Below are 20,433 nucleotides of genomic sequence, written 5' to 3'. Positions count from 1 at the left end.
CACTTGTGTAAAATAAATGATTTGGCAACACGGAAAAGAGAACCGTTTGGGACGGAGAGGAGAGAAAGAGAGCGAGTGAGAAAGAGAGAGAAAGAGAGAGAGAGAGAGAAAGAGAGAAAGAAAGAGAGAGAGACAGAGAAAGAGAGAGAGAATGAAAGCGAGAGACGAAAGTGAGATAACAAAATGGCAGCCAAGACTGACTGTGATATATTATGCGACACACAAAGGCCTATTCTAACAGGCGATGCATCGGGACACTGCATTCTGTTTGGTCCCTGTGCCGAGCGCACACAGAATGAGAAAAGGGATCGGCTGGAGGAAGGAGCATCACACAGCGAAACATGCGTGATGTGCCTGTCTGCCCGCTCTCTATTTCAGGCAATCCATTATCTCCACTCCACAGTCGACATGGATATCAGATCAGCTGTGTCATATTCGCACACTCACTATCTAATTAAAGCAAAGTGGAAATATCTGGTAATCTTAGAGGTGATTTTTTTTTTTGCCCTATTTTTTCTCTCAAGGCTTACGTAAGAATGTCCTCTGTAAATGTGTGAACATTTGAATGGTTGGGTAAAACATGGCATTGCGATCCATCCTTGTTATTGACGTCAAGAAGATACATGCGTTTATTTGTCGTGTATGCGCAAGTCTATCTTTCTTTCTTTCTTTCTCCTATGCATTGTCTGTGTCTAGCTGGTTCTGTTTTTTTCTGTCTCTGCCCCTAAGCTTCCTCTCCTGCCTGTTTTCTCTGTTTTCCGTCTCTCGCTGCCTTCCCTTTCTGGAGCAGTTTTAGTGAGAGGCACTGGTGAATTGGTGTGCATCCGGTGCATACAGAGTGCTAAGCCGGCCGTGCTTGTAATGGCTTCAGCCCTCCTGACAGGGGGACGAGGTAGCCCTGAGCAGCACAAGGGAGAGCAGGGGGGGTGGGGGGGGTTAGGGTGGGGGGCAGGGTGAGAGCGGGATGGGATTTTACGGCCCCCTTCCCCGCTATTGGACAAGGCATGAGAAATGACAAGCACGCCGGAGAATGGAGGGGGGGGGGGGGGGGGGGTAGAATCTCCATGTTTTTCATTACCACATCCACAGCGGTTGCAGCTAAAGCAAGCGCACTTTATTTTCCCTTCCCCGAGCAAACGCAAGGCAGCAGCACCAGCAGACGCAGTAGCAGGGAGCCACGCTGGCAGCTTAATGATGCGGGGGGTGGGGGGGGGGGAATGACAAATTTATGAGTGCTGTTTTCATTACACAGTGGAGGTGAAATCCAAAGGCTCATTCTCCATTTGATTAGAGTCTGGTCTGAATGTGCATATGGCAGAGGGAGCTCGTTTGATGCCGGGGCCCAAGTGAATACAGCAAGGCGGTCTGTTGAACAGCAGCCCTGGGATAGCGATGAGGAGACACTGCGTACTGCGCCGCCATCACTGTCAGGAATGGCACTCACCGTTTTTTTTATATTCCGATCATGTTTGGTCTGATTTTGCCATGTGCGTGTGTGCGGATATATGTGTGACATGATTTTGCCTGCATGTGTGTGTGTGTGTGTGTGTGTGTGTGGATATATGCCCATGTGTCTGTGTGCCTGTTCATGCGTGTGTTCGTGTGTACTGTATGTATGTGTGTGTGTGAGTGTGTGCCCTAAGGATGTGTTGCCACACACAGGATCCACAGAGTTCCCAGAGGCCCCAGGTGATGTCATCAGCCCATATTACATGCTGAGCTCTCACTCTGCTATGTCATGTGGCCTGATCTACAGCTGGATGAACTGGGAGGCAGCTGATGTCTATGGTAGAGATACAGCATGCCTTGTAGACTATGGTGAATTGAAATGGGAATTTTCGGGATCATTTTTTTTTAAATAGGCTTAAATAATCATGGGTGGAGGATTCGTCTTCTATGAGCATCGGTTGGTTGAGGATCAGGTTGTGTTGGTTGATCAAACTGCTGAACGGCTGAACACATTTAGAGAATGTCTTGATGTGCCCCACTAAAGTGGATAGACCTGTCATACCTCTTCACCTCTGTCCTACTCAGTTTGCAGTGAGGGCCATGCAGGTCAAGATGAAAGAGATGTGTCCAGATTGAGAGAGAGAGGGAGAGAGAGAGAGAGAGAGGGACAGGGAAGGAGGGAAGAATGATGAAACGAGCGCATGACATCTGGAGAATTGGGAGGAGGAGTGGGCTTGTCAATTAGCGAAAACCCACAGAGTCCATATCAGTCGATTCCCTGCCCTACTTTGAGCCTGCTCCCCACTCTGCCTTCCTCCTCAAAGCTGGTTACCAGAGAACAAGTGCAATACCAAGGAATAGATGGATTCGAGGGACAGAAGAGCATTTCATTTCTCTGCGTGTATGCTAGCTGTTGATAACATGCAGGACCAGAGGTACTATGAGATACTACTGTGCTATTGTGTGGCCTGGGTAGTTCTCTTCAGCTGTCTGAACCCATCACTTTGGCTGCTCACCCTGCGACAAAATTGGATCCATATCCAGACTTGTTCCAGACACAGCTGTTATCTGGATGTAGTTAAGCCCAGCAGGAGAAATTAATTAATCTCTCCGAGATAGCTCTTTGCCCACGGTAGCCTGACTGCAGAAACTGTTTGGACTTCATAACAGGAAGCTTGACTATAAAAGGACAAGAAGTCAAATGAGGAAGATTTAGCAGCATGGCCACTAATTCATTTTCCTTCCGTAATTGCTGTCTTGATTAATATACTCCTTACCTGAACTTACCAGCACACTACAGCTGCGCGACATGTTTTATATAATTGGTGTCGTCAAATAAAAAGGAGCAAATATGCCCCATGTCCACAGAGCCCCATCACCCCCAAACTGACCAACATCAGACAGCAGAAGACACACGATGACAAAATGACGACCCCCCACCACACACACACACACACACACAAACACACTCCCTGCCACCCACCACCCTCTTTGTTGGCTGGGATTCATTTGCGGCGCGTCGACGGCGGATGAGTCGATTGATCTTTCGCAGGCGGCGTCCGTGCCTAATCTGGTGTTGGTGCTCCCTGATCCTTCACTAAGGGAGCAGTTGACACTCGTTTCGGCGGCGGACGCCCGGCTGTGATGGAGGGGCCTCGAGGGCTCCTGCCGACGCCGTCCTGCATTTTCCGACGCGCGGGAAAAAGGTCAGAGCCGCCATGTTGGAACTAATTGCGCGTGTCCGAGGTTGCATAATTAACGGACGTCGCATGTGCATCCCGGCTCGTTTTATTACGCATCTGATTTGTATTTTAATTCAGAGAGGGAGCCCATAACATCAGTGTTTGACATGGTGCGTTGATGGGGAGATGTATAACAGGATTTGGTAATTCTCAGGGTACGCAATGCCGTTGGAATCTCAGGGGCGATACTTGCAACCATCTGCTTTGAGACATCTTCACAAACAGAAGGCGAAGGCTTGCAAATCGAAAGGATAATTTTCGTGATGGCGCCTTGTTTCTCAGCCGACATGCCGTGTCGTTTTTGTAGGAGCATGCGTGATTTAAAAAATGAGTTAAGCGATCTGTGCCTTTAACAGCCCACAGAAACCCCCGACAGCTGTCAAGCTAACTTCGTTTATGCAAAGAGAAGGAATGGGATGTTTGTCCTGCAGTGCATGCGAATGAAGTGGGTGTCAGAGCAGACAGTACAACAAGACCTTCCGGGATGAATTCTTATTAGATAAGCTGTCAAGATAATGTTAATCACTCGCACAGCTAAAATATATCTACTACAACTGCACAAAATAAAATAGCACGATTAAGAATAAAGGTATTATTATTCTAGCTTCATTGTCACTATTTGTTTATAAGTAGCCCTATTAACAAAGCATTACAGTATTTGCACAGCTTTCGTCACTTCATAAGCCAAGGAGATAGTCACTTATATAACTGTGTATCCGGCAGTAACAGTAGAAGATCATAGGCAGGATCATGACAGCTTGTCTATGAGAGTTTGACACTCCCTCGGCTCGCTTCTAAGACAAACGACTCCATGTCCGAGCATGTGTCTGGTAGCTGTGTTCCTGTAATCTGCAACCCTCCGCTCTCTCTCTCTCTCTCTCTCTCTCTCTCTCTCTCTCTGTCTGTGACATCAGTGTCCTTCAGCCGTCACACGTCTAACGCGTTGTGTGCATTTCGTTTTCTCATTTCGGCCTCATTCAGAAAAGAAATTGATGCAGTTTTCTGTGACTAATCTCCCCCCCCCTTCCTCCGCTGTGTTATTTGCCCCCCAGTGGTCCAGCTGCTGGGGCACCCTGTTGTGCGGCACGCGGCGCGCTTCGTGCTGCAGAGTCCCGGCGTCGGCCACATAACGCCGCCACAGCGCACTGACAAATGGCCATTTCATGCCGACTAACAGAATTCTTTTTCTTCTTCTTTTTCTCGCTTTTTTCTCCTCCCCTCTGCTCTCTCTCTCCATCTCTCTCTCTCTCTTCATCTCACCTCTTCATTTTTCTCTCTTCTTCCACTGTCTTGCTCATTCTATTCTTCCACCTCCTTCTCTGTCTTTCCCTCTCTCTCCCCCTCTCTTCCTTCTCTTTCTCTCTTTCTCTCTCAGGCTCTCCTGGACTCCCAGTAACACCCACTAGTCCCACTTGGAGATCAGCTCCACCCTACAACAGCAGCCATGGCAGAAGATGCTGACATGCGCAATGAGCTGTCTGACATGCAGCAGCGTGCCGACCAGCTGGCCGACGAGGTGAGCAACACACACACACACACACACACACACACACACATATGCAAAAACACAAACACATATACTGTACTGTACATGCAAACACACATGGACATGGATACATGGACACACACATACACACACACAGACACACACACACACACACACAAACACATATGGACATGTACACACACACACACACACACACACACACAAAATGGACATGGACACACACACACGGACACAAGCAGGCTATGCACTAAACTCATTTTCAACCAATTCTGTTATCGTCTCAATCATTAATTAAGTCCCTTTAAATAGACCCCACATTTGAACGTCGTTGTTCCACTCTATGTAATTAGTTTGTGTCAGTTCTCCAGGTGTAATGTCCCCGTGGTGGCTTCTCCCTGCATGGCTACCTTCTCGTGTTGAGTCCCCCTCATCGCTTAATGGGACTTTTCCACATCCCTCTCCCTTGCTAACGCACAGGAGTGTTGGACCTCTCCAGGCCTTAGACTAGTCCTCTGTGTGAGAGCCATTCCCCTTCAGCGGTGCTCCTCTCCCTCTGTTGGCGGTGGGTGGCAAGCTGATTCACACGCTCTGCCGATGCTCGCCATGTCCTCACAGCCACGCTAAAGCTTTCTCTCAGGGCACAGTCTGTGTCATGTGTGTGTGTGTGTGTGTGTGTGTGTGTGTCTGTGTACAGTATTGGGTCTGTGCATCTGTGTAGAGGCGTAGTTTGATGTAGATCGTGTGTGCATGTGTATTCTTGAGGATGTGCAGTGTGTGTGTGTGTGTGTGTGTGTGTGTGTGAAGAGAGAGGAAGAGAATGGGAGGGAGAGGTAAAGGGAGAGAGGATGAGAATGAGAGAGAGAGAGAGGGTGAGAGAGAGAGGGAGAGAGAGGGGGAGAGAGAGAGGGAGAGAGAGAGAAAGAGAGAGAGATATGGTGGGAGGGTCCACCTGCACTCAGTGCTTACATAACGCTGCAGCATTCACTGAGTGAGCAGAGGACTGAGAGGGAGGAGTGTGTGCTCAGTTAGAGAGACAGAGAGAAAGAAGGAAAGAACAGAGGGAGAGATAGAGAATGAGCACGAGGGAGAAAGAGAGGAAGAGAAATACAGAAACAGAGAGAGAGAAAGAGAAAGGGAGAGAGAGGGCGAGTGAGAGAGAGGGAGAGGCAGAGAGGTAGAGAATGAGCATGAGAAAGAGAGGAAGAGAAATACAAAAACAGAGAGAGAGAAAGAGAGAGGGGGAGTGTGAGAGAGGGCGAGTGAGAGAAAGAGCAAGAGAGAGAGAGAGAAAGAGAGAGAGAGAAAGAGAGAGATGAGTGTGTGCTGTGGGTTGGGAGCGGATTGGAGCCCTGGAGTGCTGAGGCACTGTTGACTGCTGTAGCGTCCAACCCCAACCTCAGCAGCTCCACCCCCCCACTCCACTCCCATGCTGCCACTGCCCCCCCCCCCCCACGCCCATCTATCCAGGATGGGGCCTCACAGCTGAGCAGAGCACAGGACGCAAACGCAGAATAAAAGCATTACTCATGGTCCAGTTTGAAATGACCCACACGCTGGGCTCCGACGAGGGAGAGAGTCCTGGTAGAGCAACATGGCGCCCTTTTGCTTCTCCTCGTCTGACAAATACTTTAGGAGGTAATTGGAATGTGACATGAGCGATACTGAAAACAGAAAGGTAATCCAAAGAGAAGTGAGGGATTTGAGTTGAAGATCGGAACCGACAGTAGGTCCATTTTGTAGCTTTACTTTTTTCAGAGAGGGGCAGCCATTTTGAGTCCTCTCCAGTCTAAACGGATGGACGCCGGCCTGTGGATACTGAAATGGGGGGCTGACTTGGCCTCTGTTAATTCCCCAGAATGCCCTGTCCACTTCAGCTGTCCACTCCCTCCCCCTGACTGCCCCCCTGCCCCCTCAGGGACATGGACGGAGGCTGGTCTGGTCCGGTCCCCAGACAAGCAGGATGAGACGCTTCAGCCCTCTCTGGTAGCTCCGTCTCAGTCAGCCTGCGCCCCGTAGCCATCCGTCTGATGCAAGCTATTTAGAGCTTAAATGAAATAATGAAAGAAATAGGAACATTCGCCTGACACACACGCACAGCTAAAAATAGAGCTGCCCTGTTCAAGGTGCTGCTGGAAAAAAAAAAAAAAAAAAAAAACCTGTTCCTTCAAAGTAGTGAAGCAGAATGATTTACTTGGTTTTATAAAATGTAACTGAAGTAACATAGACAGACATGAATACAATAAAGTATATGTAACAATGACAAGATAATAATGTTATGGATTTCAGAAGAGCTTGTTATGCCCAATCTTTAGAACTTATTCTCACCATTTTCAGTGGTTAATGAAATTTGTGACATCTGCATTTTTAATCAATATCAGCCATTCAGCCTCCACATTTGGAAAATCAGCAGAGTAGTTCATCTATCTTGTCTAATAATCAATAGCCACTGTGTCAGTCATATTGCACGCTAGACCAATAGCCTGATAGACCAAATTTCAATCGAGCTTTCTTCACTTCCACTTATTTCATTTCAGCGCACTGTTCTTCATCTCATTTTGACAAGGCATGACTGGAGTCTAGAAGGATGAATAATTCAGCCTTTGTTTCGGAGGAAATGGTGTTCTGCAAACATTTAGGACAGACACAGACTTAATCATTGCGGGGGGGAAAAAAACATTTACAGGACTGTTACCATCATTGCAGAAGCCTTGCAACTAAAATGTAGCATTTTCTAGAAATTGATGATGGTGCCGGAGGCATTGATTGGTTTTCTATTGATTTCTCTCTCTGGTACAGCGGCGTTATGGATTTCCATCTCACATTGATGGGTGTTTTTTTATTGTTGTATTTTGGTTTTGCTTGTTTCAGCACATAATGGTTCCTTTTTTTTCTCCCGACAGTCACTGGAGAGTACTCGTCGTATGCTGCAGCTGGTGGAAGAGGTAAGAAAACATCACATTCACCTTGATTTCTCTAGAGCCCCTGCAATTACAGCTGAAACTACCGTATTTTTTATTTATTCATTAATTCCGTTTAATCCAAAAATAGCAATAATTTAACATCTAGCAGAGACAAAAATATTTTATTCTTAAGTAGTTTGATATTTAACAGAATTCAAACAGCTTAGTTTTCAGAAGACGTGTCATGATGATTCAGTGTCTGATAACAAATGAGTGGGTTTGATTCTCTTGATTTAGTTTATTGACATTGTGGATATTAAATTACAGTACGCCCTGGCATTGCTTTTTGTATCAGTCGATACTCTTCCCTGACTCTGTCATCCAAATGAGCTGTGATCCACACTGAGATTGAGAGTTTATAGCTGGATCGAAAAGAATGCAGCAAGTGCATCCAGCCTGCTTGATCAGTAGACCAGAGCCAGCGTGTGTGTGTGTGTGTGTGTGTGTGTGTGTGTGTGCGCGTGTGTGTGTGTGTGTGCAGTAGTGAGGCTGCCAGCCAGGCTCTGACGACAAGCCTCTGCAGCATATCTCAAGGTCGTATTGATAATCAGTCTGTGGTATCTGCCAGCCGGGCTCCTCCCGACGACCATTAGCGGCAGATGAGGAGGCCGATAAAGTGCCGCGCAGGTGACAATCAGACAGTTGGCCGCGAGACAGAGCCGCGGGCCGCTGGGGATCGAACAGGAGGCGAGCCGCAGGGCGCAGAAGCCCGAGTGGTCAGAGAGGCGAGCTGGATGGGGGGAAAATAGCCACTTTAGTCCGCCGAGTTAGTCACCGATGCTGATTAGTCACCCACCAGCGTGCGAGAAAAAAAAGAGAGAAAAAAAATAGCTCTGTCCGCATTACATGCCATAAAGTGGCAAAAGCTACGCACTACAGGATGGGATTGTGGATTTGGAGTGGAGATATGCAGGGAAGGGGTGATGACAAAAGCAATGAAGAATGGACCACTCCCCAGTTCCACTACCCTCCCCCCCCCCACCATACACACACACAAACACCCCCACCCCCCAAAGCAATCAGCATGCGGCATTCCACGAGGCAAAGGGGCTGAATTGATGTTAGCAGTAGCACATGCATTATTTACACCGGGGCCACTGGGCCAGGTACCGGCCCCTACGCCAGGGCTCAAACTGCTGAGTAGAGACACTGCAGATCACGCCGAGAACGGATTACCCTCCAGGGACGCATTTAGGGCCACTTCGGGGGCTTCCTGCATAGACAGGGGGAGTTGGGGGGGGGTCAGTTGGCCTCTGCCTTATCTCGGAGTAATTTATACACAGTTTCGGCTCCTGATTGCTGCGAAACGTCGATCGACACTTCCCATTCGCGCACGGCAGAACTGCTGAAGCAGCGGCAGCCATGCTGATTTACTCCCCCAGTCCACCACGCCAGGTGCCTCGTCTGAGAGATATTTCTTAACGGCCCCCGGAAAAAAAAAAAAAGAAAAAGAGGACAACTCAGCAGGATTATTGCTCCAGGCTAATTATGTGGACGCCGTTCTTTATTTATGTAGCCGCTCCATTGTGCCTGTGTGGCTTCCTGTGTGGTGGGAGTGGAGGAGACCTGGTGACACCGTGTTTATGGTCATTGGCTGTTCTCAGTAATGGCAATGCAGTCATTGATAGCAATCTCACTTGGAAAGAGGCAATTTGTGATTATACCTTTGAGGGTTTTTCCAGACATAGCTACAAAAAAAAAAAACTGTTAGAAATACGCCTGCATTTTATGTGGGAGCGTATGTGTTGGATTAAAAGTATTTGTGCTGGTTTTAAAAACAAAATTGTGTATGAATCAAATAAAATAAATTACAGTAGCATTTATTATAATACATTAGGTTTATATTTAGATTTCCATAGATATTCCAGTTACTCACTGAATTATACTCATACGGATGCAATTCGATTTTACTACTGCTTTATGTATTTTTTTTTAAAGCCATTTAGCTTCAAATGTTCTGTTCCGTCAATAAAGCAGTATTAACCCCTTGGGTAGGTGATTGATTTTTTTCAGGTCAAATGTCAACGTAGGTTGTTTGTTGGCCATGGTATGCTGGTCTAAAGATTACCTCAAATCATGTACAGACATCATGTAATTTATTTAGAACATGGTAGCAACCATATTATAGCAAAAGAATCAGGTTGACTCAAGTCTTCGGAATAGTGATCCACATTTCATGATTCCAGTTTCTGACGATAAATCTATTTTCCTATCTCTTGACTCTGCACTGCTCCTCACTGATTTCACACACGTTCTCTCTCTCCTTTCTTTCTTTTTTCTTTCTTCCTTTCTGTCTTTCTCTTCTCCTCTCTCCCGCTGTGGCCTTGCCTTGTGCGTATCCTTGCGGTGCTTCTTTCGGAGTAGAGTAAAGATGCAGGAATCAGGACTTTGGTTATGCTGGATGAGCAAGGAGGTAAGTCTGGACACATTTGGGGCAAGAGGCAGGGAACACCATCTGAATTAGTAATCACTTTTGACTTTTAGAATAATATAACCTTCATGTTGTTTGTCTAGCATATACAGTGACAGTGATTCAAGTCTAAAAGTATATTCAATTCTGAACTATTGATCATTAGACTCTTTAAACATTAATGATACTGTGCAATTTGATGTATGAATCAGCATAATTTGATATGAAGGACATATATCTATGAAAGATGGTATACAATTCAATCCTAGTCTTTTTAAATATTTCACACCAGATTTCATGATGCATGTTGTTCTTTATTTAATCCCCTTCTTTTCATGAAAAACTGTCTTACTCATTTTCCTCCTTTTCAATAACATCTTGGATTCACAACCCAACAGCCATTTATAACTGTTCTGCTTCTATTCTCTTTTCTGTTGTTTTTACCACTAAACTAAGAATATTTGGCCTCGGAACAATGTATCCTAGGACAGCATTTACCACATCAGTCCATTCATAGAGTAAGAAACCTCAGGAGGCTGTGATTTGGGTTAGCCTGTTTGGTTCATAATAGCGGCTCTAAAGGACTGCCATCCTTACTGTTACCTACGGAGACCGTGACGAATGGTAAACTAGAGCAACAGTTCTCCTCAGTGGGCGAGATGCCAAACCAAAACGATCGATTTAGCTGGTAATGACAAAATCCACACTTCCTCATGAAACTAACACATTTTTGTATAATCCCTGGTCAAATACAATAGCATATTACTGTCCCTAATCATCTCATTACCATGTTGAACTTCATGCACCAGGTGAATTTTGTGCATTGCATTTTACGTTTAAAAAAGCGCCGTCGACTCAGCTATTAGGCTTAACAATGTGACTGTCAGATCCATGTTCTCAGCGTTACAGAAATGGAAGAAATGTAATATAAACAGAATATTAGCCTTGGCTGGCTATTGTGACTGGCTGGTGCTGGGAACCCCCATCCCCTCCAACCAAAGCTGATAATTAGCCTCTCTCGCTGGCATCGTCTGCAGTGGGGGTGAGAGAGAGCTCAAATCTCCACCCATCCGCTCAGAGCTCCAGGCATGGCTGCTAAAGCCTATTTAAACGAGACCCCAGTCGTAAGCAGGCCTCGCTCCCTGAACCCTCCTGCCTGCACGTCAGCCATGTTGGAATGCGCTTTAGTACACAACTCTGACCTGCAAAGAGGAGATGCCAGGTCCAGCCATTGGCATGGAATGGCAAACAGCCCAATGGCCTGTGTAAACTTGCGATAGCTTCTGCCACCGAATGCTTGCCACTTGTGTAGAAATTGAGATTTTCAGTAGATATTGCAGAGGCTGTACGCTCTGATTAAGTGTACACCTCCAGCATTTGAGGACTAGTTTTAGAGAAGTGTCTGCTGAGTGAGTTAACAATGCTAAATGCTAATTAAGATAATGAGCTTAGTGGAGCAACACTGCAGGGATTGTTCAAAGGTTAGCGGCTGTTGGCCGACTATCACTTTAACCATACTTCCCCCTGCACCTCCTCTTGTCCCTGCTATCCCCTATAAACCCCTCTAGACTACACATACCTTGTCCTTGCTACAAAAAATAGCCAATCCCCTTCCCCACAACTGCAATGCTGCTGACAATCACCAAACCTAGCCATGCTTGCCACATTAATTTCCTTCCCTTGGACACACAGATGTCAAATAGAAGCTGCCCATTGCGCCACATGTCGAAGAACAACACAGGCTGTGCACCAAGCAATATAACCAACCAGTGGCCATCCACCCAATGAGCCTGTGCGTTTAAGCTTCTTTTTTATTTCAACCTGGATGTCAAATGAAAGGTGTGCAGTGGCATGGCCTTCCTCTTCTATGGTGGCCACCATAGACCACAGGCAGTCCTGGCAATGGGCTGGGATGATCGGGACATGTGTCAGACTTTTAATTAGTTATATTCTTTATATTCAAAATCCCCCGTGTCTGAGAGCCTTTTGAGATTTCATTAATTCATCTTTTTAAATGAAGCCCTTAAATGGGTTTTACTTTAATTTCACAGAGTAAAGAGGGAGAAACGTTATGAAGAATATGCTTCTCATTTCTCCCGTAAAGCTCAACGTTTAAGTGTTCATTCATTTTATTACAGCAAGCTAGGAATATCTGGGGTATAGACTAGATATATAGCGAGGCAATGGAGCCTATGCTCTTTGCCTATGTAAAATACAGAATTAAAAGTATACAACCGATTTATGGAGTTACTTTACTAATATTCTTTATATTGAAAAGTTTGCTCAATATACTCTGGCACCGTCCCTCAGACTGACCATGTGAAAGGTCACAGTTCTCTGTTCAGAGATTGCCACCACACTTAGCCCACAAAGCAGTTTTCATTTATCTCACGCCCAGTACGATACTCATTCCACTGCTGTCATCCCTTTGTCCTGACCAGAACAACTCGATCGTGTCGAAGATGGCATGAACCATATCAACCAAGACATGAAGGAGGCCGAGAAAAATTTAAAAGATTTAGGGAAATGCTGTGGCCTATTCATATGCCCATGTAACAAGTAGGTACTGAACACGTTGCTGGAAGGTTCTTCTGCGTCTGTGGTGGCGTCCATTTTCTTTTTTGGGTTTTTGTTCGTTTTTTTTTTTCCTTTTGTCAAAGTGAGTGTCTGAAGTTCTTTGTCCTCTCTTCTTTGTCCTCTCTTTCCTTCTCTTTTCTTTCCTTTTTTCCTTCTTCCTTTCTCATGTGCTTCGTTCTGTGGGGGATAAATGACTTGTGTTTAATCAGAGCAACTGGAGCGCATCGAAGAGGGAATGGACCAAATCAATAAGGACATGAAGGATGCAGAAAAGAATTTGAACGATCTAGGAAAATTCTGTGGTCTTTGCTCCTGTCCGTGTAACAAGTAGGTGCTTGCCTGCCTGCCTGCCTGCCTGCTATATAACTAATAGTGATTATACAGTAGACGTGGTAGCTTTGTAGCGGCGACTAGATGTAGTCCATGCCAGCTGAAGCTCGAGTCCCAAGCCTTGCATCCAGCCTCCCCACTCCCATGATTTGCGCCATTGGCCTGCCCTTAGAGAAGGCTGAGCATGAGGCATGCTCACATTACACATTACACACACACACACACACACACACACACACACACACACACACACACACACACACACACACACACACACACACACACACACACATAAACAAACATACATTAAAAGGCATTTATATATAAGACACTCGAACGCACCCACAGTAGTAATTTCACATGTCCTGGCCTAAGGGACTTGATTCCCATTATGGTGGCCACACATTATGTATGGGACAACTGTCAAACTGCCCTGAGCCCAACCGCCACAGGCAGTGCTTTAGCATGATTCACCCTCTGTTTATTCATGCTGTGGAGCAGCCTGGGAGTGAGTAAAATGGCAAATTCCCCAGCATGCAGCTTTGCTGCATCAGCAAAGTGCTCTGCTCCGTAGCGAGAGGCTTTTCCCAATTTGAATTGCCCAGATAAGGCCCTTTTCCAGGGACCGATCCTGGCCTGCTACTTTGGATCCACTTCAGAACTTAATAAGGCCAGCCACTGTGGCAGAGTTACTTTAAAGAAAACTCCAACCTGATGCCAAGGTAACGCTCAGTCTACAGTACTACCTGAGCTCCTCTGCACACAAACCAGGGCTACGAACACCACCTCCCCAATGCATCTCCCCACCCTCCATCAGGGGTCTACTAACCAAGCTAGCCCAGCTATCATAGCTCTTTTCATCATTTGCATGCCAACATTATGCTGGTCACCTATTCTAGCCTTCTTTAGCGGTGCTAGCGGATGTAACCAACTGACCTTTCTCCTTTGCAAGTCTGCAACCAACCGCATCCATCAGTGCTACGTACTGGAATGACCAGACAGCATGTCTGTGAATGCCCATGCATGCTAATGCAACTCAGTGCTAACGATGCTAATAGTGCTACTAATATTCATGATAATTATGAACCCTTTAAATTTTGCCTTTAAATGGTACTAACTGCTATATGGTGTTTTCAAATGTGAACTGTGGACACACAGACCCAGATAGACTCAACAATTAGCCCATAGTGAAGCAAGAAGCTAGCACTTTTTTCCTGCACTATTGTGAAGATCAAAGTGAATGGCTCATAAACGCCATGCTAATTGCGTTTAACAGTGAGAGTACTGACTGGGAAATGGCAGACAAGTGAAGGAGACAGCGAGTGAAAGGGAAGATGTGTTGTTGCTGGAGGGGAGAAAGGCAAAGGATTACAGGCCCTAGCCCAGTGTCTGTTGTAGTTCCAGCAAAACACCAAGGTTATGTGTACTTGTTTCTTCCCCATAGGGAGAGGGGGGTGGGGTGAGGGTGACAAGCAATGGCAGAGAACTGGGTCAGGCGCAGAGTCGAGAGAGCGTTTCTGAGCGAGGCATGAACGCACACCCTGACGGGATTTAGCTCCGCGTGTCAGTGTGGAAGCATCAGTGGAGCTGCTCTTTCCCTCGTTTCTAAACACGAGAAGAGAGGAATGCTAACCAACGGTGTGTGTTCAGTTGAAGCTTTGATAGACCTTCACTTCGATAGATGAGACACTTTGCTGTCAGATGGTGTTTTTTTCCCCCTCCTTTCTCGATCTTTCCTTCCCTCTCTCCTTTCGGGGGGCTGTTGAACTTGCCTGTGGAGCAAAGCCTCTATGCCAGTGTCAATCCTAATCACGCTTCACTCATTCGCATGACGTGAGGCCTTTCGACAGCATGCAAATAAAAAAAAAGAACTGCGCCAGAGACTTCATTTTTGCCTCATCTGAACCAATATTTGCAACGCTGAAGCGAATCTAGTAACTCGTAACGGACATTTCTTGAGATGTAATGAGAGAATATTAGGGGGTTGTTATTTGCCCAAGCGCCTTGGGCAACTGAAAGGCATGTCGAGGCAGCCGAGATTTTAGCCGCCAGTGTATTTACTGTAGAGCCACATTTGCTCCAGATGAGCATGGCACTACCAGTTGATGCCCAAGAGATACCAGGGGAGAGACAAAGAGCGGAGGAAACATTCTCTCAGTCCAATGCTTCAAATAAAATCTCTAGCGGCAGAGCGAAAGCTTTGACTGCTTTCTCTATAACAAAAGCATGAGTTATCATTACCCGAGATCCAAGGTTAGCCATGCACATGGAGTGTGAACTCCGGAGGAATGCCAGTGCTTTCGCATGTCGGCCCAATTTAGACTGAAAGAGAGAATACGTGATATGAAAAAGCCTCCAATCCTCCATTTTGAAGACTTCAGAACAAACTCTAGAGTTTCCCTGAAGGCGTCGAGAGGGGCAACCATCCAGCAGACCCTTCTGCAGACAGATGAAGGGACATAAATTAACGCCAGCACACCTGATTCACCAAGCCGCGGAGCCTATTTGGTATTCTGCCCTGTCTTCCCGGCCAATCAAGAGTGGAAAACTCCTCAGGCGTCCTATAAGGAGTGCAGTCTCTCTATTACCGGGCATGAGGAGGAGATAGGGCCCAACGGCACTGAGAGACTATCAACAACAAACAGCCGGCTGAGCTGACAAGGAGGGAGGGAGTCCATTTCAGATACGAGGCTCACCAAAATGGCTGCTACTTAGAGAGAACATGCAGCATTTTTCTCCATAGTGCTTTCTCAGTTGATCTTCAAAGTTATGTTTCCCAGGTTATATGGTAGGCCTAGTAATAAAATCTCAGACGTATCTGTAATTATAATCTCTTGAAAGGAGATTGGACATTTAAAGACAAGGCAGGGCAAACAGGACACTCTGGGATAAGACGTTCTCCGACATTTATTTATTTTTTTCTGTTTTTGTCCTCCACCGGTATGGTAGTCCTGTTACTCTGTGTTGTCTGTCTGCCGAAGCCTGTCCTGTTTGTTATCTGTCATTGTCTCAGTCGGCGCATGTTCCAGTTAACATGTGGGAGATCGTTCCGCTACATAGAGGCATCACAGCCAGCAAGGCAAGGAAGGGATGAGAGAGATGGAGGGAGGAATAGAGGGGAAGAAGATAGAAAAAAGAGATCTGAGTAACAACTTGGCTTTAGTGGGATGACCACGTCCAAGAGTGCACAATTATCAACAGTCAAGGATAGGCACAGGGCTTGTGTGTCCATCGGAGAGGGCAGCATGTGAAGAACAGGTGTTAAGAAGAGAATGACCTCCCCCATCCCTGGTCTGCCTCTCTCTGCTAGTCTAACCGTTTGCTTCCTGTCGTTTTTGTCGGGGATGTGTCGTATTCTTTTTTTTCCTACCCCCACTGTCTGTGTTTGTCTGTAATGAAGAAATGGCTTCCGTGTGGGCGAATGTGAAATTTAAAAAAAAAAAAAAAAAAAAAAAGAGGAAACACTGAGAGAACAAAATAAAGTGAGCCAGCACGGAAGCGTCCGGCGGTGACCCCGGGCGCCGCACGCGCTCGCTCACTCTCTCTCCCCGCGTCTCCGCACAGGATGAAGAGCGGGGCGAGCAAGGCCTGGGGCAACAACCAGGACGGCGTGGTGAACAGCCAGCCCGCCCGCGTGGTGGACGAGCGCGAACAGATGGCCATCAGCGGAGGCTTCATCCGCAGGTGAGGGCGGGGGCAAGGCAGGGGCTGTCTCGGGGCAGGTGGGGGGATGGGGACGGGCTCTCTCCGGAGGAGACGGGTGGATATGAAGCTGCAGACCAAGACACAAAGCAAAGAGCATATGGAAAAGTGTTACCTATAGGAATACGTTTGTTAGATACAAGGTAAACAGATTACAGAAATCAGATGCTTTTTTTTTCAGATTACAGATTATTATGGAATTTTACAGATTACAGATTATTACAGGATTTTACAGATTAGATTCATATTTACAGAAATCAGATTACCACCAACATTGCCACTACAGTGTAAAGCATTGGGCAAAGCAGTCCACCAATGAGGAATCCTAGACGAATTAGACTCTTGACCGTGTCCTCTTAGTGAAGATGGGAGTAGAATCTGCTCAGGTGATGCAGGGTAATAGAGGTGGAAGGGCAACTCGTGGTTAGTGCCAAGGAGCAGAATGGCTTTGCTGGGGGGCAGCTGAAAGACTCACGGCCTGCTGAGTCAGACAGCTGGTGAGGTGAGCTGGACACTGGCTCTGGTCCCTGGTGCCATGGGACCAGGTCAGCAAGATATAAATGTTTATGTGTGTGTGTGTGTGTGTTTGTATATGTGTATTGGAGATGAGAGTTGGAGGTACACCTTTGAGGTCCAGAGGGGATTTGTCTGGAAGTCGAAGGGCATGACAGGGTTGGGATAGAACAGATGTAAGAGGCAAAACAGTTGAGATGGATGAAACTATGGGACCTCTCTTACTGAGCTTACATAAACAGCATATGTAATCTTGCTTTAATGCAGCACCTTGGCAACTTGGAAGGGTAGAGAGGTTGTGACAACTGCCCTTGTATGCGTTTGTATGTGTGTGTGTGTGTGTGTGTGTGTGTGTGTGTGTATATGTGTGAACGTATGTCTGCTGACAGTTAGAGTGTGCGTCTGTGAAGAGTGTGAGAGATAGATTGAGTGTGATCGTGTGTGTGTCTGCGTATTAGCGCATAGCGTGTACTTGTTTACATGTCTGCCGTGTGTGTCCTCTGGCGTGTCGCCCGGGTTACGGAGCCTGTCTGTGTGTGTGTGCGTGTGCAGGGTAACAGATGACGCCCGAGAGAACGAGATGGATGAGAATCTGGAGCAGGTGGGCGGCATCATCGGCAACCTGCGCCACATGGCTCTGGACATGGGCAACGAGATTGACACCCAGAATCGCCAGATCGACAGGATCATGGAGAAGGTATTTGCACTTAACCACCAAGGAATCCTGGAAATGATGTTAATTTATGATTTTATGCATTGATTTCCTTGTGGACAACACCACGTACAGCTAATACATATTCTCAGGTCATCAGGGATCAGTTTTAGAATCAAGAATTACTAACCATACTCAACAATGGCAAGAGAGCTCAAGTAGATGAAATATATTGGGCCGGTTTCACATACATGGATTAACCCTAGCCCTAGACAAAACAATAATGCAAAAACTTAATTGAAAATGTTGTGGAAAAAAAAATCTTTTGTCTTGTCTAGACAAGGCATGTAGCCTACAGGAAACTGGCTGACAATCAGGAATATTTACAAATTCATGCATAGACATGCAAAACTAAGACCTTCTTGATCAGCAAAACAAACGATAACACCGTAAACAAAAAAATACTGCAACGTGTTCAGAGTCGGTATAACTTCACACTGCTGTCTCTTCTCCCTCAGGCTGATTCCAACAAAACCCGGATTGATGAAGCCAACCAGCGCGCCACAAAGATGCTTGGCAGTGGCTAAGTTCCCAGACCCGGGGCTTTTACCAACAGCGCAGTTTGTCGGAAAGCGCAAACATGCTTTTATCATGGTATTAACCTTCTCGGTTTGCACACATGCACATATCACCTCCCCCCATTGTAAATGTTGTTCTGTGTGTTGTCTGTCTGCTTTTTCAATGATTGTCCTCGTAAAAATGATTTCTTATACTCTGTATCATTTTTTCCAAAGGTTGTATATAGTGCTATCTTGATGGCTCTAGCTCACTTGTGAAGTTTTTATTCTCTTTATCATATATATCTATATATTATATATCACAAATATATATATACATATATATGATATGTACTCTTTGCTGGATGAAAACTATATTAGGAATGCTCTACAAGGCGTTTTTTTTCTTTTCTTTTCTTTTCCAGTATATCAGTATCGTCTTAGTAAACTGTGTCATTCCACAAAGCTACTGTCATGATCCTTATTTTGATGTTGTCATGACAAATTAAGGAGGGGAAAAGATGATCAACTTACCGATATGACTTCAGAAAAAGCACTTAAAATCGATTGCTGTCTTTGGTTCATTATCCTCATCAACACACATCAGTTACTGTTTAGACAATGTGCAACTAGAGTCTGTAGCCGTACTAGACATGGCATTCCAAGTGATGTGAATTGTGCGTTTCTGCATGAGCAATGGTAGATTTTAGTCTTATAAATAAAAACTTGTTTGAACAAAAAAAATCTTGAAAAAAATGAACACATGGCAGTAGCGAAAAATTGACAAACGCATGCTCAGTATTAGGACACAGTTGAACGTTTCCATGTTCCTGCAAGTTTGCAATAGTGCCACTCTTTCTGTCAATATTATATTTACAGACTGTGACCATTGTTGTAAAATAATGCACAATGATCTTGGGGGGATACGGTTAAGATGAAATAAAATGAAATAAAATGTTGAGGTTGTACCGCAAAAAAAAAAAAAAACTGTTTTCTTAACGAATATGCAGTTCAATGAAAGATGTTGAATACGTGCAGACAGGATGGAGACTGGCTGTTTACTGTAACATAGGTTTTGGATGCTCTGAAAAAAATAAAAATAAACGTTTGCAATGTAAAGCAAAGGTGCATATTTCTGAGAGACCTTACTTTTATAAGAAGACTGTATCCTGTTAGTTTATTCTCCCCATGTGGTTTGTTATTGGTAAAAAATACATCTATAATAATCTGTAACAAAAAATCAAACAAAGGGTTTTTGTTGCTTCTGTACTTAGAGCTATGCACACCAAATCGCTGAAATGTTGAATAGTTGGTATAAGAAGACAAATACATACCTTACCTGGATGACACATAGGTTAAGCTGTGAGATTGATGTCTTCGACGCATGTAATATTAAACCTCCCTCTGTATCCTGTCAGTCTGTGAAAGTGGTTGACATTTTGTAGGTAGCTGAATTGATTAAAAGTAATAAACCCCTACTCTCTGTGGGTTGTCTTTTTGTCTGTCTGACAAGAATCGAGAATCAAGTTATATTAGGCTGACTATTTTGGTTTTAGCCCAGGCTGTGTTAAACACGTTCTAGCCTTTGGGGCATAGTGCCAAATGGGTGCCCATTCGCTCTGTAACTCTGCCCCATCCTAGTCAAACACCCCCTGCATTAAATATTATTTGAGAATGAAGTCAATGCAAAATTCTGCCCAATTCTAGATATCTTGTAACACTGATAAAGCTTGCATTACACAGCAAGCCACAATAATAGTTTCTTTCATACCCATTCTATAGATTATGTGTAGGTTTACATCTTATACTGTATAGTAGTAACGAAATATACATTAATGTATACATCAGTGCTGTTCAACAGTACACGGACTGTCAAGTCACTCTGAGTCACCTCCTGGGCGGCCCAACATGGCTGACTCAGCTGACTGAATTCGGGAACGGGAACGGCGTAGATTCATTTACGAGCAGAAGCTGAAGTCTCAAGGTTCATATACTATGAACTATAAGCAATGCATACGTCTCATATTCCCACAG

At 45.5% G+C, this 20,433-nt stretch overlaps 1 protein-coding gene across 1 annotated transcript in view; it reads left to right on the top strand.

The window, feature by feature from the left end:
- snap25a (synaptosome associated protein 25a) overlaps positions 1 to 19,877 on the top strand; it is a 29,153-nt gene extending 9,276 nt beyond the window's left edge. Inside the window, exons 2-8 of the mRNA XM_062550950.1 lie at positions 4,567 to 4,707; positions 7,599 to 7,640; positions 10,023 to 10,071; positions 12,855 to 12,972; positions 16,540 to 16,659; positions 17,743 to 17,887; positions 18,361 to 19,877. Of these exons, the coding sequence (XP_062406934.1) occupies positions 4,636 to 4,707; positions 7,599 to 7,640; positions 10,023 to 10,071; positions 12,855 to 12,972; positions 16,540 to 16,659; positions 17,743 to 17,887; positions 18,361 to 18,429 (615 nt within the window). The 5' untranslated portion in view covers positions 4,567 to 4,635 and the 3' untranslated portion in view covers positions 18,430 to 19,877. The remainder of the gene's footprint in view (positions 1 to 4,566; positions 4,708 to 7,598; positions 7,641 to 10,022; positions 10,072 to 12,854; positions 12,973 to 16,539; positions 16,660 to 17,742; positions 17,888 to 18,360) is intronic.
- Positions 19,878 to 20,433: the final 556 nt, after the last annotated feature.

The sequence above is a fragment of the Sardina pilchardus genome, chromosome 12 (assembly GCF_963854185.1).
Source record: "Sardina pilchardus chromosome 12, fSarPil1.1, whole genome shotgun sequence".
Taxonomy (NCBI): Eukaryota; Metazoa; Chordata; class Actinopteri; order Clupeiformes; family Clupeidae; genus Sardina; species Sardina pilchardus.
Note: the sequence above shows the minus strand (reverse complement) of the source record. Positions and strands in the feature narration are given on the sequence as shown.